The sequence below is a fragment of the Medicago sativa genome, chromosome 5 (genome assembly GCF_051527215.1).
Source record: "Medicago sativa cultivar Bolivia chromosome 5, Bolivia_mono, whole genome shotgun sequence".
In the NCBI taxonomy this organism is placed as follows: Eukaryota; Viridiplantae; Streptophyta; class Magnoliopsida; order Fabales; family Fabaceae; genus Medicago; species Medicago sativa.
Window position 1 is genome coordinate 24641712 of NC_140753.1, and position 16440 is coordinate 24658151.

The 16440-nt window shown below is 33.0% G+C and overlaps 2 protein-coding genes and 1 pseudogene across 2 annotated transcripts; 2 read left to right on the plus strand and 1 right to left on the minus strand.

Annotated features, from left to right (window-relative positions):
• The first annotated feature begins 411 nt into the window (after positions 1–411).
• Positions 412–2637, plus strand: LOC146921246 (uncharacterized). The gene has a single exon (XM_085710765.1). The coding sequence runs from the start codon at positions 892–894 to the stop codon at positions 1765–1767; it is 876 nt and encodes a 291-aa protein (XP_085566891.1). The 5' UTR covers positions 412–891; the 3' UTR covers positions 1768–2637.
• Positions 2638–12202: 9565 nt separating this feature from the next.
• LOC146921247 (uncharacterized) lies at positions 12203–12982 on the minus strand (annotated as a pseudogene).
• Positions 12983–13772: 790 nt separating this feature from the next.
• LOC146921248 (uncharacterized) lies at positions 13773–15795 on the plus strand. Its single transcript, XM_085714678.1, has 5 exons — positions 13773–14087; positions 14172–14246; positions 15050–15112; positions 15219–15396; positions 15505–15795. Exons 1-5 carry the CDS (start codon positions 13925–13927, stop codon positions 15569–15571), a joined length of 546 nt encoding a protein of 181 aa, XP_085570804.1. The 5' UTR covers positions 13773–13924; the 3' UTR covers positions 15572–15795.
• Positions 15796–16440: the final 645 nt, after the last annotated feature.

Sequence of the window (16440 nt, forward strand, 5' to 3'; positions counted from 1 at the left end):
ATATTTTTTTTTAATTAATTGGATTGTTTAATTTTATTTTATTTTTTGAAACAAATCCCATTTGCAATCCGTAATAGTAGCATTATTAATGCACATGATTGTTTCAATATTTTTCCATTTCCGTGAAGCAAAATTTGTTTTTTTTTTTTTTCTTTTTCCGTAACAGTGGCATTTATTATCAATGCATATAATTGTTTAAAAAAAATTTTTGCTTTTATTTTGGTGGAACAAGATAGTGTTATATATTTATGTCTGTACATATATCTTTCATTCTTGCTGCATATTCGATAGAATATATACTACCTTTGTTCACTTCCCTGCAACTACAGTGCACGCATGTGCGCTGTTCTTTGCCTAAATTCAACCTGCGAATTCCTTCTCGCATTAAGGATACCTTAATAATCATGTGATTATTAAAAGATAAATATAAACATACAATCTGCATTACATTTGTGAGTAATGTTCCTTTTGTGAATTTTAAGACTTTCCCATTTAATTCTATTGAATTGTCTAGTAAAATTAGTTGAGTTGGTTGAAACAATAATGTTGCCCAAGTAACCTCTGTTGTGTAAATTGATTTCAATTAAGTTTACAAAAAGATGTAGTGTAAAATTATTCATGCGAGTTGTTGTCGGCCCCAAGGAAGGCGCAACTTGGCCGGATAATTTTACACCTGCGATGGTAAATATGTGTCGATTATAAAGATTTATCCATGTGAATAATGGGACGCCCCAAGGTGACCATTATTTGACCGGACTTATCGTCAATATTTGATCATTGCATTGAGAGTACCGCTTGCAATTAAATCTTAGCAATCCAAAGATTGTGTTTTAATGATGCGTTTGGTATCTTGTTTAAGTCTTATTTAATTTGCATATAAAGAAATTGTACATGTCCTTTTGGTTTATGACATGTCTACTAAAGTTCTTGTATGTTTGTTGTTCTCTTCTTTTAGTTGCTGCTGCCACCGCTCCCAATCTTGCTGCTCAAATTAACACTATCCCTATGCTGAGTGGGATGAACTTCAAGTCATGGAAGGAATCTGCTGAGATTGTTCTTGGATGCATGGACTTGGACTTATCCTTGAGGGAGGGTCGCCCTGTTGCTACTCCGGAGAATCCAAATGAAGCTAAGATAGAAAAGTGGGACCGTTCAAACCGTATGTGTCTTATGATCATTAAAAGATCCATACCAGAGATGATCAGGGGCTCGATTGCTGAGAGTGAGACTGCTAAAGGGTTCCTTGAAACCGTTGAGAAGTTCTTTGCTAAGAATGACAAAGTTGAAACTAGTAATGTCCTATCCAAACTGGTTTCAATGAGCTACAAAGGTAAAGGGAACATAAGGGAGTACATTTTAGAAATGTCTAATCTCGCATCAAAACTCAAGGCACTGAAGTTAGAACTTCCTGAAGATTTAATTGTGCACTTGGTTTTAATTTCTCTTCCACCACACTTCAGTCAGTTCAAAGTGAGTTATAACACTCAGAAGGAAAAATGGACATTGAATGAGCTGATTTCTCACTGTGTGCAAGAAGAGGAGAGACTGAAAAGAGAGAAGACTGAAAGTGCTCACTTGGCCACCAACTCTCAGAATAAAAGAAAAAGGGCTGCTGCAAATTCTTCGCAGAATAAGAAGGCAAAGGAACAACCAGCTGGGGTGAAATGTTTCTTCTGCAAGAAATATGGTCACATGAAGAGTGATTGTTCCAAATTTGCCGCATGGAAAGTAAAGAAGGGGTTGCCTGTGGAGTCGTCCGCCAAATGATGCCGAAAGATTCATCTATGTGGGCGATGGCAACAAGGTTGCAGTTGAGGCTATAGGAACATTTAGATTATTGTTTAAGACTGGTTGTTATTTGGATTTGTTTGAGACTTATGTTGCACCGTCTATTAGACGGAATTTAATTTCTATTTCTGTTTTGGACAAATTTGGTTTTTCTTGTTCATTTGGAAATAATAAAGTTAGCCTCTCAAATAATTCAAATATTGTTGGTTACGGGTCTTTAATTGATAATCTATATATGCTTGATATTGAACGTTCCTCTAACGAAATATTGCAAACTGAGTCGCGAGGTACAAAACGAAAAATTAATCATAATTCTGCCACTTTATGGCACAAGCGATTAGGTCATATCTCTAAGCAGAGAATTCAGAGGCTTGTGTCGGAGGGAATTCTTGAACCCTTAGATATGTCAGACTTTGAAGTTTGCATTCAGTGTATCAAGGGTAAGCAAACAGACAAAAGGAATTTTAATGCCGAAAGAGCTAAAGACGTCTTAGAACTAATACATACTGATATATGTGGTCCTTTTCCATCAAGTTCTTGGAATGGACAAAGGTATTTTATTACGTTCATAGATGATTACTCGAGGTACGGCTATTTGTATTTAATTCATGAGAAATCTCAATCTCTGGACATGTTCAAATCATTCAAAGCTGAAGTTGAACTTCGACTTGGAAAGAAAATTAAAGCTGTCAAGTCTGACCGTGGTGGTGAATACTATGGTCGGTATGATGGATCAGGAGAACAACGTCCAGGACCCTTTGCACTTTTCCTCAAAGAATGTGGAATTGTTCCGCAATATACAATGCCGGGAAAACCGAGCATGAATGGAGTTGCAGAACGACAAAACAGGACTCTTAAGGATATGGTGAGGAGTATGATTAGTCATTCTTCTCTTCCAGAGTCACTTTGGGGAGAAGCATTAAAGGCCGCAGTTTATATCCTTAATAGAGTACCTAGTAAAGTAGTAGCTAAAACCCCTTATGAGCTGTGGACTGGGAAAAAGCCCAGCATTAAGCACTTGCACATTTGGGGATGTCCAGCTGAAGCAAGGCCTTATAGGCCTCATGAAAACAAGTTGGATGCAAAGACATTTAGTTGCTATTTTGTTGGGTACGCTGAACACTCTCGCGGGTATAAGTTTTACAACCCCATTAGTAGAATAATTTTTGAAACGGGAAATGCAAGGTTTCTTGAGGATGTAGAATTTGGGGGGGAAGGAAACATAAGGAGTGTTGTCTTTGATGAAGAAACTGTTACTGAAGATGAGCAAGTTATTGTGCCTGCTTTTGTTCCAGAAACAGATTCAAAAACAAACAATGATGTTATTCATAACATACCTGAAGAACAAGACAACGCTGAGTTCCTTCCTCTAGCACCACTTAAAGATCAAATTCAACAACCTCAAGAACCGCCATTAAGAAGATCCACTAGAGAGAGGAGAAGTGCAATTTCAGATGATTATGTTGTATTTCTTCAGACTCATGAGGATGGCATTGGGTTGACTACAGAAGATCCAATCAACTTTAGTCAAGCTATCCAAAGTCCTAACTCTCTTAAGTGGGTTGATGCCATGAAGGATGAGATAAAATCGATGGCTGACAACAATGTTTGGGATCTCGTTGAGTTACCTGAAGGAAAGAAACCCATTGGTTGTAAATGGATATTTAAAACCAAACGGGATTCAAAGGGTAATGTTGAGAGATATAAAGCCCGTCTTGTCGCCAAAGGTTATACTCAAAAGGAAGGTATTGATTATAAAGAGACTTTCTCTCCAGTTTCTTCGAAAGACTCTCTTAGGATCATAATGGCATTAGTAGCTCATTTTGATTTAGAGCTGCATCAGATGGATGTTAAAACTGCTTTCTTAAATGGTAACATTGAGGAAACAATATACATGGTGCAGCCAGAAAATTTTGTGTCAGGTGACCCGAAATCTATGGTTTGCAAACTTAAGAAATCCATCTATGGCCTTAAACAGGCTTCCCGTCAATGGTACTTTAAGTTTCATCAAGTTATATCCTCGTTTGGTTTTGAGGCTAATCAAGTTGATGATTGTTTGTACCTAAAGTTCAGTGGGAGTAAGTATATCTTCTTGGTATTATATGTAGATGATATCCTTTTAGCAAGCAACGATATAGGCTTACTGCACGAAACCAAGAAATTTCTCACAAAGAATTTTGAGATGAAAGATCTTGGGGACGCCTCCTTTGTCTTAGGAATCCAAATACTTAGAGATCGCTCTCGAGGTGTTTTAGGATTGTCGCAAAGGAGCTATATCGATACAGTTTTGGATAGATTCTCCATGAAAGATAGTAAACCAGGAGACACGCCCGTTGCTAAAGGAGACAAATTTTGTCTCAAACAGTGCCCCGTCACGGATCTTGAAAGGAAAGAGATGCAAAAGATTCCTTACGCTTCGGCTGTGGGGAGTCTCATGTATGCTCAAGTTTGCACCCGTCCCGACTTAGCTTTCATTATAGGAGTTCTTGGGAGATATTTAAGCAACCCTGGTATGCAGCATTGGACGGCAGTAAAGCGTGTTATGCGTTACTTGAAGAGAACAAGAGACTTTGTGCTCACTTATCAGAAGTCAGACAACTTGGAGATCGTCGGATATTCTGACTCTGATTTTGCAGGATGCCCGGATAGCAGACGTTCCACATCTGGTTACATCTTCCTCTTGGCTGGAGGAGCCGTCTCCTGGAAGTCTGCTAAGCAGACTTTAGTGGCTCCCTCTACCATGGCTGCGGAGTTTGTGGCTTGCTTTGAGGCATCAAATCATGGAACTTGGCTGCGGAACTTTGTCACTGGCCTACGCATCGTTGGGAGCATCCAGAGGCCCTTGAAGATTTATTGTGACAATAGTGCAGCTGTACTCTACTCCAACAACAATATGAGTGCTACGAAATCGAAATTTATCGACATCAAGTATCTTGTTGTGAAAGAAAGAGTTCAGGAGAAACAAATTTCTATAGAACAAATAGGAACAGACTTTATGCTAGCTGATCCACTAACTAAAGGCTTGGCACCTAAGGCTTTTCATGGACATGTTGCAAACATGGGTCTTGGTTTTTCGATTGCCTTAGATTAGTGGGAGTCATTTCCTATTCTTTATTTTATGTTCTATATTATTGATGTAATTTTGGTTCAAACTTTCAGTTATGTTTGATTTTCTGCAGAAATAAAACTTATGTGATATTATTGTTATAACAATATCAAGTTTAATTTTATTATGTGCAACTTTTGTAATTTTTATTGCACCTATTTGAACTACATTATGATCTCAATAAAGACTTATGTAGGACCAGTTGGAAATAGACATGATTTAGAGATCACATTACATGAAATTTCCATGCCACTCACCCATATTGATCTATGTCATTGAGTACATTGTTATGGTGGCCGTCGGGGTTCCGTCACGTTATATGTCAGTGACGACAGCCGCGGTGGTCCCATTATTAATGTATGAGATGGACCAGATTGTAAAGTTGAAATCTAACGATAGATAGCATTCAGATGTGCACCTAAAGAACCTTGATATAATTATTTGTAAGATATATTGCCCAAGTGGGAGATTGTTGGAATATTTTAATTTATTTAATTATAATATTCCAATGATTATTATGTGGGCATATATATCTAATTTAATTATATTAGCTATTTATCTTTAAGGGCCTTAATTGATTAGTGATCATATAATGGAAAAAAGGCTTATTAGGTTTCTATTAAAATAATAATTAATTATTTAAGTGATATGGGCTTGGATCGGGTGGATGTCTGGATGGTCCATTAACGGAATAATGGGAAACCCTAATGGCCATCCTATATAAAGAGGCTATGGTCCCCAATATACCGTACACAGCAAAACCGCTCTTCTCCCCATCTGAAGCGCATTAGGGCATCAAGGTACAGGTTGAGGAAGAACCAAACCAGCCGCCGCTGACTTTGTTTTTGTTTCAGATCACTGCTGCCGGAAAAACTCTTTTGTCATGGATCCAGGTATTCCTATGACCTTGAACTTTAATCTTAGTAAATCAAACATGTTGTATCTGATCATAAACTTGTTCAATAACTGCTTCCGCTGTTGATTGATAAATTAAATTTATGTATATTGAACTGTTTATGAAATTTGCTAACAATCTCCAAAAATTTTTAAATTGTTTTTGTCTTGGAAAATTATTATTTACCACCAAGGCAGAGAGATAGTTTACCCCCAAAGTTCAAGAACACAATAACTATGGGGGCTTTTAGATAAAGATATTCATCAAGAAGCACCTGTTTGGTACTATGAGCCTTTTTCAAGTCATACCCTTATTTATCATTGTTATCCTTTGCTAACCACTTTCTTCATATCCTTGATCCTTGAGGTGATGTCTTGTTTTTCCTATTTACATGACTTCTCACTAAAAAGACTCAACACCTGTGGAGCTGCATGATTTGGTGAATGTCTTGTTTTTCCTATTTAGGATCATTTTAGATGGATTAATGCAAAAAGTTTCTCCAACCATTAACAACTCCTCTAAATGACTTCTAATTTGCCTTAAAATACAAAAAAAAAAAAAAAACAAAAAACTATAAACATAGTTAAAAATATCATAAGATGTTCTATCATCAACTCGATACACGATGATTCTCATGTAAGTATATCTCTATAATCCTAATATTTGCATCAAGAAATTTAAATTTAAATTTAACGAATTTGTATTAAACTTTTTTTTTTATAGAAGATAAATTAAGTTTTTTAAGTATTAAACTTATTGAATTTGTATTAAACTTTTTTTGTAAGTATATCTCTTTAATAAGTTTTTTAAAGATAAATTAAACTAATATCTATATTTTTTAATATATGTGTGTCTATAATTTAAATTTATTTATTCAATATTTTCTCTTATTTCATTTTGAATTGAAAGGAAATTGATCTCAGAGGCAATCAATCAAAGGAGAACTAGAATCAAAGTGATAAATGAATTACTCGAAGTGAGAATTACTCGAAGTTGTTACTCATGTGATGTGGTGGTTGTAATTGTAATATAAGAAGGATACTGACGAAACTCGGCTTTGAAGTTATTCAAATATATTATTTTCGTACTTTTATAGTATATCATATACCTAAAGTGATGGTTGAGTAACACATATTTCTGAATTTTGTTTGATTGACAAACAATTTGTTCATTTAAATTTTGTATATATAATATAAAATACTAATTACACATAACACCTTTTTTTTTTGTTATTATATAAACTTGAATACTAATGTAATATATTTTCATTTATGTTTTAGTTATTTTACACTCATTTTGAGACAGAGATTATAATTTAGGGATCAAGTTGTTTGAAAGATTTAGGAGATTTTTTTGTGTGTTCCGAGTCATTTAAGTGCCTTTTCACAAAAATTAAAGAATATAAGTTTTTTTTAGTTATAACGGAAGAGAAAGTTCAACGTATATTTTAATATATTTTTTCGGTAGCCTTTCCATCGGCATGAAGAATTCTTCTTCACACACTCTTCATACTAAGAATTTGATTTTATTTTTTTTTGACAAAAAAGAATTTGATTTTTTGAAATGTATCTTTTGACACTTTTTTTTTAAGGAGAAATATATCGTTTGACACACCGACAAACTTAATCAAAGTAAATATATTTTATTTTTTAAATATATTTTTTACTTATTAAATAAATTAAATGATTTATTATAATACATTTAAATCAAAGTTGGGTCTTTCCCTTCTCTTTTCAAAACCCCAGTCGTCACTACACTTTTCTTCTAATAAGTGTATTAAAATATAAGTGCATTCTAATAAAACAGCATGGGTTAAATATCTAGTAGGTAGTATATTGATATATATTGTGTTCTTTTTACCTAAATTTGTTCCATAATAAAAAATTCTTTTAAATCATTACAAATTATTTTTGAAAACGGAAATAATTGACTCTGGATTTTCTTAGTCAATAAGTTGGAGAATTTAAGTTTATATGTGTCTCTCGTAACGTACATGTTATCAAATACTCTCTCCGTCTCACAATAATTGTCACTTTAGCATTTTTTATTTTTCTCAAAATAATTGTCACTTTACAATATCGATGCAGCATTTATTACTTTTTTCCACTATTATATCCTTATTTATTGAATTTCGTCCAACTTAACTACTCCATTAACTACAATTAATAAGGATATTTTAGTAAATGCTACTAATTTTACCATTGAAATCAACACAATTAATCATTTCCTTAATAATCATGCACAAACCTTAAACGACTAATATTGTGAGACGGAGGGAGTATTTAGGTTGTAGTTTTTGTATTTTCTTTTAATTTTATCAACTCTCATATTTAGATATTCCTAAAATTTTGACACTCATTCACAATTTTATTTTTCATTTTTCTGGCCAAGTAGAGGGGCGGCTTCAGGCAGGTGGCCGGGAGGGGTTGTGTGTGGTGAAGGGAGATAGCTAGCATCTGTGATGGTGTTGGTTCAACGATGGGTAGTTGGTTTTCCGATAATGCTCGCATTATTGTCGGTAATGGTGCTAGCATTTTATTTTGGTTAGATAGGTGGTGTGGTGATGTTCCTTTCCTGGATAGGTATCGCCGCTTGTATGATTTATTTGAGTATAAATTGTCCACTGTGGCACATATGTTTGCTAGGGAGTGGGGGGAAGCTTGGAAGTGGAGAAGGAGATTATGGGCGTGGGAGGAGGCAATGGTAGTGGAGTGTAGGAATTTATTACTTACCACTGACATCCAAATTGATTTTGAAGATGTGTGGCAGTGGGTCCCTGATCCAAGTGTTGGGTACTCAGTGAGTGAGGCTACCGCAGTCTTACAGAAGGGTCGTCGCATCATATTTTCGTCCCCGCGGCTCTCATTTGGAGGAAGGATGTTCCTTTAAAGGTCTCGGTGTTTGCTTGGCGTCTTTTTCGGATAGATTGCCAAGTAAGGTGAATTTATTTCAAAGAGGGACTATTCCACATGACTCTCAGCTGTGTGTTAGTGGTTGTGGTCTACATGAATCAGAGAATCATTTATTTTTTATATGTCGTATGTTTGGTCATATTTGGCAGCTTGTTAGGAAGTGGCTTTGCGTCTATTCAGCGGATCCCTCTAACATTCAGGATCATTTTCATCAGTTTCACACTTCTGCAGGTTATGCTAAATCAAGGTGTTCTTTCATGCATTTGATTTGGTTTGCTAGCTCTTGGGTGATTTGGAAGGAAGAAATGATAGACTTTTTCGTGGAATACAAAATTCTCTTATTCAGGTTGTGGAAAGTATTAAGTTTCTTTCCTTTTGGTGGTTTAAAGCCAATTACGACGCTTTTTTTTTTAGTTTTCGTAATTGGTGCAAAAACTCCTTTCTTTGTTTGGGTATTGACTAACTTGTTCTTCTCATTGTTAAACTTATGTGTATTTTTTGGCTATTTTCTCTGATACATCTTGTCCTAGGTAGATAGTTTTCTGGTAGTAATATATTTCATTTTGATTTCTTCAAAAACCAAAATCATTTTTCTGGCATTGGCGTGTTTGTTCATCAAACAATTTTTTATTTAGTTAACTAAATATATGAGTAGAAAATACTGGATACAATATATCTTGGTCACCATTCCCTTCAAAAAAAAAATATATCTTGGTCACCATTTTATTTTTCATTTATCTATCTTTCTAGGGTTAATTATGTTTCTAATCCCTATAAAATAGCGACCTTGTAAGTTTAGTCCCTACTTAATTTTAATAGCATTTTTAGTCCCTATAAAAAAAAAATTTACTTATAATTTTAGTCCCTGCTAAAACAAAGATTGATTAATTATCCTTAAACTCTTAAATTTTTGAACGATTTTTTTGAGACAAGATTAGAACACTATGAAATGTTCGTTTACTAAAATTTAGAATTTTCTGACATGAAATGAATTAAATATGAATTTTTTAAAACGACAAAAGTTAAAGATAAAAAGTAATAAAATCTGGATGTAGAAATCAAATTTTGCGATAATTTTTTGCGGACGAACTTTTAGTAATGTTCTAAACATGTCTGCAAAAAATTGTTAAAAAATTTAAGAGTTTAAGCATAAATTAAACAAATTTGAATTGAGTAGGGACTAATACTCAGTGCAGAAAAACAAAATTAGGGACTAAAAATGCTATTAAAATTAAGTAGGGACTAAACTTACAAGGTCGCTATTTTATAGGGACTAGAAACATAATTAACCCATCTTTCTACCACATGACTAAAATTTTGGCATTGGCGTGTTTGTTCATCAAACAATTTTTTTATTTAGTTAACTAAATATATGAGTAAAAAAATCCTGAATATATCCAAAGTATATTAAATGATATGAGTCACACTGGAATGATTACTCCCTATGCTATACTCCATATTGTTTGATACTGATGGCTTCTCTTGTATTATTTTAGTCACCGAGTCACTTGTTTTTTTTTCCCTATGCTATACTGCTTATCTTTTATAATAACCAACAATGATATTCCTTATTCTCATATTAATTGTTGTTTTTGAGTTATGTGCCGTTTTTAGGAAAATAATTAATTGAATTGATTTTAATGATAAAATTAGTATCAATTATTAAAATATTTTTATTAATTATAGTTAGTAGAGTAGTTAAATTGGATGAATTATAAATAAAAGCATATTAGTGAAAAATAATAAATATTACATTGATATTTTAAAGTGACCATTATTTTGAGACAGATAAAAAAATTGTTAAAAGTGACAACTGAGTGAAAAAATGAAATATTTGAACATTTCACATTCTCAAACATTCATTCAACACATCATTTTATCTCTATCTCTTAAAAAAAATTACAAAATCTCTTTCATCCTATTGATCTTCAATTTACTACTACATCCGTATCTTTTACTCTTTCTAAAGGTGTATACTATACATATGTTTGAGTGTCCATCAAACTTAGTTTTTTTTAACCAAAGTACAATAAAACAAAACCATCCTAAGTCTATTACATGTCCCACATCGGTAGACTAAGAAAGCATGTAAGTGTTTATATATTGTTGGTCAGAGCACAGAAAACACTGGCCTTGGTAGCGCTAGCCTGTGACCCAAGTGGGGGTATTAAAGTTTTGGAAGTTGTTGTTGTGACTATGGGTTGGGTAAGGGGACATGGCCATCTTGGTTGTCAGTCGATCTTCATGGAAACTCCGGGCAGCTTATTTCGTTCGAGCAGTCGATCTTCATGGAAACTCTGGGTTATTTTCTTCTTAAAAGTCTTAAAAGTTCAAGCAAAGTCATTCGATATAACATCATATGTCCGTAAACAATTTATCCTTTTACAAATGTCAATTCACTACTCTAGTTATATACCTAAATCCGTAACTTCTTAAAAGTCTTAAAAGTTCAAGCAAAGTCATTCGATATAACATCATATGTCCGTAAACAATTTATCCTTTTACAAATGTCAATTCACTACTCTAGTTATACACCTAAATCCGTAAACAATTTATCCTTTTACAAATGTCAATTCACTACTCTAGTTATACACCTAAATTGAGTATAATAGCAACAACCTATTATATTAACTACTAGTCCTAACAATAAACCTAACAAGATTCTCCGGGCAGCTTATTTCGAGCAGTCGATCTTCATGGAAACTCGGGGTTATTTTCTTCTTTAAAGTTCAAGCAAAGTCATTCGATATAACATCATATGTCCGTAAACAATTTATCCTTTTACAAATGTCCATTCACTATAGTTATACACGTAAATTGAGTACAATAGCAACAACCTATTATATTAACTACTAGTCCTAACAATAAACCTAACAAGATTCACACTCCTTGCTTTTAAAACCTAAAGTTAGTTGGCAACACAGGTCTTCGATATTCAAAATAGGCCAATGTAGGCCACTAATATTCAAAATACATCAAAAGTAACTTGACAATTTAGGCCACTAATTCAGTTTGTTCTTCCTTGCTTGCTGCATTCCTGCAACCAAAACAAAACAAAAAGAGTCCCAGATAACACAGTTTGCATTAGCAATTTTTTTTTTTAATGAGCCATAACAGTTTGCAAAAAGTTGTTTGAACACTTGAAGTAGAAAAACACTTGACTGTTCCAAACTACTCACCTATCTTCATTCTTCAATTACCCATTTTATTTTTACTTCATCTTTCCCCTATTTTCTTTTAATTAATTTTCTACTTTTCAAATTTCCAAAAAATAAATAAAAGAATCTTGTTGCTTAATTTCCTTGATTTCCAGTTTCGGATCTTCAAATAAATGAACGCCGCCATTGTATCACTCAACTAACCATAATGTCCAACTATCATCCCGGAGATTGAAGAATATTGGTCGTGGAAATTTTATTCCTAGGAATACCATTAATAAAATATAAAGGATCGTCAAATACCATTCGAGGGAATATAATTTCATACCTTGAAACAAACACGTTAAGAAATATTTGGTTAATGATCCAGTGATAGTCCCTCCACCGCTTCAGACACCTCTACCAAAGCATCGTATAAATTGGTGGATGATTGAGCAACCTCCAACTTAGCTTCAATGACGGATCCAAGAATTTTGAATAGTGGGGGCATCATATATCAAAAATTTGTAGCATTATATACATGTTACATTTCGTTTTCGAAAGCATAAATACCCATCAAAATTGTCCTCTATGATTTTTTATATTCTAGAAATATTGAATGATTTTCTCATTTTCAATATCAATAAAAATATCTCCTTCTATATAAATTACTAAACAATCATTTAACCAGTCATCTTCTATCCGATTTCGCATCTGATTCATATTATCAAATCGTGTGATAAGTGTGAGCGAAGAGAAAGATGATATGTGATAAGTGTGGGCCATGTGATTAAATTGTTAACTATTGGTATATTATACTACTAAAAAAAAAGGTTTTTAAAAACTTGGCCATACATCTGTCCCTGCTTGGCTTCCAAAAGCTTGATTCTGATTGATAAAAGTTTGCACCGTTGGCACTCTCCAGAAGAACCTTCCCCTCTTGCAAACTTACGAGAACTCTCACCAGCGGGTGAACAACCCTATGGTACCAGATAATTCCAGCAGTAGTAATTTAAAATATATTGCTTAGGGAAAAAAATGGGCAATAAAACAACATTTTGCATACCTTCAAGGAGCACACATCCATACCCCCCTTGGTTCCGTATCGTACAAGAGCACATGCACCTTCACCGCAAAAACTCATCCGATTCAAAAATAAATTTATTTGCGGTTCAAATAATAACTTAAACTATGATTTATATGATATTAGAAAATTGTTTACATGTTATACAATAATTTTAAAATAATTAAAATAATAAATATAATTTAAAGATAAAAAAATTATTAGAAATGCATAGTAAATAAAGTAAAATATTTAACACGAAAGTAATTATTTTATAATGTAAAAAAAAAATCATCTAACATTTATATTAATCATTCGCTTACCATACAAACTTTTACTTTAGCTAAATGAAAATATTTAAAATAAACTCAAAAAAATAAATTAAATTAGTTATCTCAAGTTTCACAAACCGTGAGTTATATTAGCCGTGAATAAAATAAATTATTGAATCATAAATTCAAAAATATTAGGCTACCATTATAATAGCCGTGGATTTAAAATAAATTCAAAAAATATTCGCTGGCTAACATTTTCATTTAGCCGTAAAAAAATAAACTAATGCTAATATTTGTTTTTATTTATTAGTAGAAAAATAAGATCAAAACAAAATATGGGGAATTAGTCACTTTAGTCCTTGAATGAAGTGAAATTGCAAAACAGTCCCTGCATGGTCAATTTCAGGGACTAAAATGACTAACGGAGTCTACATTCAGGGACTAAATTGACTAACGAAGTTTGCATTCAGGGACTAAATTGACTAACAAAGTCTACATTCAGGGACTATTTTGCAATTTATCTGCATTCAGAAACTAAAGTGACGAATCTCTTCCGATTCAGGGACTAAAGTGGTTAATTTCCCAACAAAATATTGTCTCACTTAATTTGGGACCGAGCCGAGGGAATATGATGTTCCATCAAAAGGGGTTGGGTTTACTGCTACTCGTATCTCAAGTGGAGATTTGGTCGACAGTGTCTTGAAGGCTTGCATACTCCCGAGGCTCTGTGTTGAACCATCAATCAATCATGCCTTCATTACCCATTCATCTTCAAATATTAGAAGAAAAAAGAAAAAGAAGATCTGAATCTACCAATTCTTCACCTGAAACGCAGGATATGTCCCAAATTTCTACTCTCACAGAAATCTCTACTCTTACTCTTGCTCATACTCCGATTTATTCAATTTCAGGTAGCTCGAAAAACCTACTCTTACTCGATCTACACCTTTTCCATAAACTTATGGTTTAATTTTTCTTTAATTATTTTACTGTAGCTCGAAAAAGAAAGAGATTTATGATGGAAGAACAAGGTAGAAGACTATTGGCGACCAGATCCACAAGAATTTCAGGTAACAACTCGTGCCTAAAGACTACACTTTCAACTGTAGCTAACTCAAATTATACAAAAACATGTGTTAATGTGGAGAACAGGATCAAATTAAAGCAGTTTTAACAAAATCAACTTGATGATACTATAATTTTAAGTCGCCTGTATTTTCTAATATATGGATATTTAAAAAAAGTATTTTTATATTTTTCTGGAATAATGAACACACAAATTAAATTTTTAAGAGTGGCTAATTATTATTGCCATTTTATAATTATTATTACCGTCATTGTTTTACGCCTGTACTGTGATTATTATAGAACTAAACATAACATAATCATAACATCCAACTATAAATGATTCCTCATACATGTTTCATCTTGTGTTGTGGTATACAAAAATCACGTAAGCAATGCAAGCAAATGTAATAAAATTTTAAAGAAAGGGACCAAATTTACATTAAAATGCTACAGTTTTTTTCCTATGATATGAGGAATTGAAATACTATTGCTATATATATGAATGATTAGTAAATTACTTTTGACACATTTTTTCAAACACACGCTTTTTTATCGTTTAAAGCATGACACGAAATATAGAGGACACTTCATGTTACGCGCTATGTTGTTTAGATTTTATTTTATTTTGCAATTCAGTCAATCGAGTTGTGTGTGCATAACACAGTTATGAAAAATCTTAAGTGAACTCTTTTGTTCATTTTTAAATTGATTTTACATGAAACAACAAATCTGTCCCTTAATTTTTCAATCCCTTTCAACTCAATCTTACCCTTTCTCATCTTCTTACTTGTTGGATCAATCGAAGTTGAGGGATCACAAGGTCAATATTTTAGATGTTCCGAAAACATTGAAGAAATTGATGAAAAAGGTAACAACTTGCAGCTTATATCAGTGTACAAGGATGCTTGTCATACATTTTTTATTTTATTTCTAGACTAGATATGGCTTATCTTACTTGCTAAGAATATTTTCAGATTTACAGGGAATGGTATCTTCAAAAATCCGTTCTTTTGTCGATAATGGCCTTTTGTCTAATGAACAAGGGATGGTTGCTGCCAAACATTTTGATGCTAAACATTTTGGGATGGAAGTTAATATGTGGTTAGGCTTTGAGGATGCCAAAAAAGTTGATTATATTAGAAGTATCTGCAGGTCTGTTCTTCACTCCTTCTTCTAGGAATATTGCTTTTTGTTGTTTCTAATTTTCTGTTTTGTATATTGAGGCCACTCATAGAATTTTTTGTGTTGTGCCAACGCCAGCAAATATGCCCAGCAGTTGCTGCGCACCACAGGGTATCATGGGAGTTCTTCAATTAAGGAGCATTGATTGGATTCATTGTTACTTATTTTCCCCTGTTATCTTGAACAAATATTTGTGTAATATTTTATAACATTATGAAAGATGAATAATCTTTCATAATGATTGGATGAGTTGAACTTCAAACTGTTTTGTCCTTGTTCTGTTCAAGCCCGCCCCGTTTATTAACGAGTTGGCGGGTTAATTATTAATTTTTAACTTGTCCTTGTTCTCTATGGACCCTTTTCTATTAATTTTTTTAACTTGTACTTAAAGATTTACTATATTATTTACTATTTTTTTTTTTTTATGGAAAAAATTATAATTTTCAACAACGCATTACAGAAAATAACTTAAAAAATTAACAAAGTTAAATCATGTAGTAAATAGTAATAATTAATAATTCAACATGAATCACCAAATTATTTCATATATTAAAAGTTAATTTAGTTTTAATTCGCTACATCTCGTAATATCGATATTATTATTTAAAGTAAAGAAGTTTAAATAAAATACAGCATTGATAAAAATCTAACAATACTAAACAAGTCTCAAAATAAATTCAATGTCCTAAATAAGTGTCAAAATCAAAATAAATATGATTGGGAATAAAAACAATGCAAATAAACTTTACGGATTGGCAAAATTACACTCTTTTTTTTTGGGTCTAAAAATGTATAAGCAACTTTGGCTGCACTCATCTCAACATGCTTCTTGGATTTAGCTTCTTGACCAGTAAATATTTCCCCTTTTATCTCCACTTGTGAACTAAATATAGGCTTGTGAGCCTCGCCGGATTTATTGGTACTATATACAGGCAACTTCAATCCTTCCTTTTGAGCTAATTGCAAAAGATTCTTGTATACCACAATTTCATCCTGAAATATAGACAATCATAT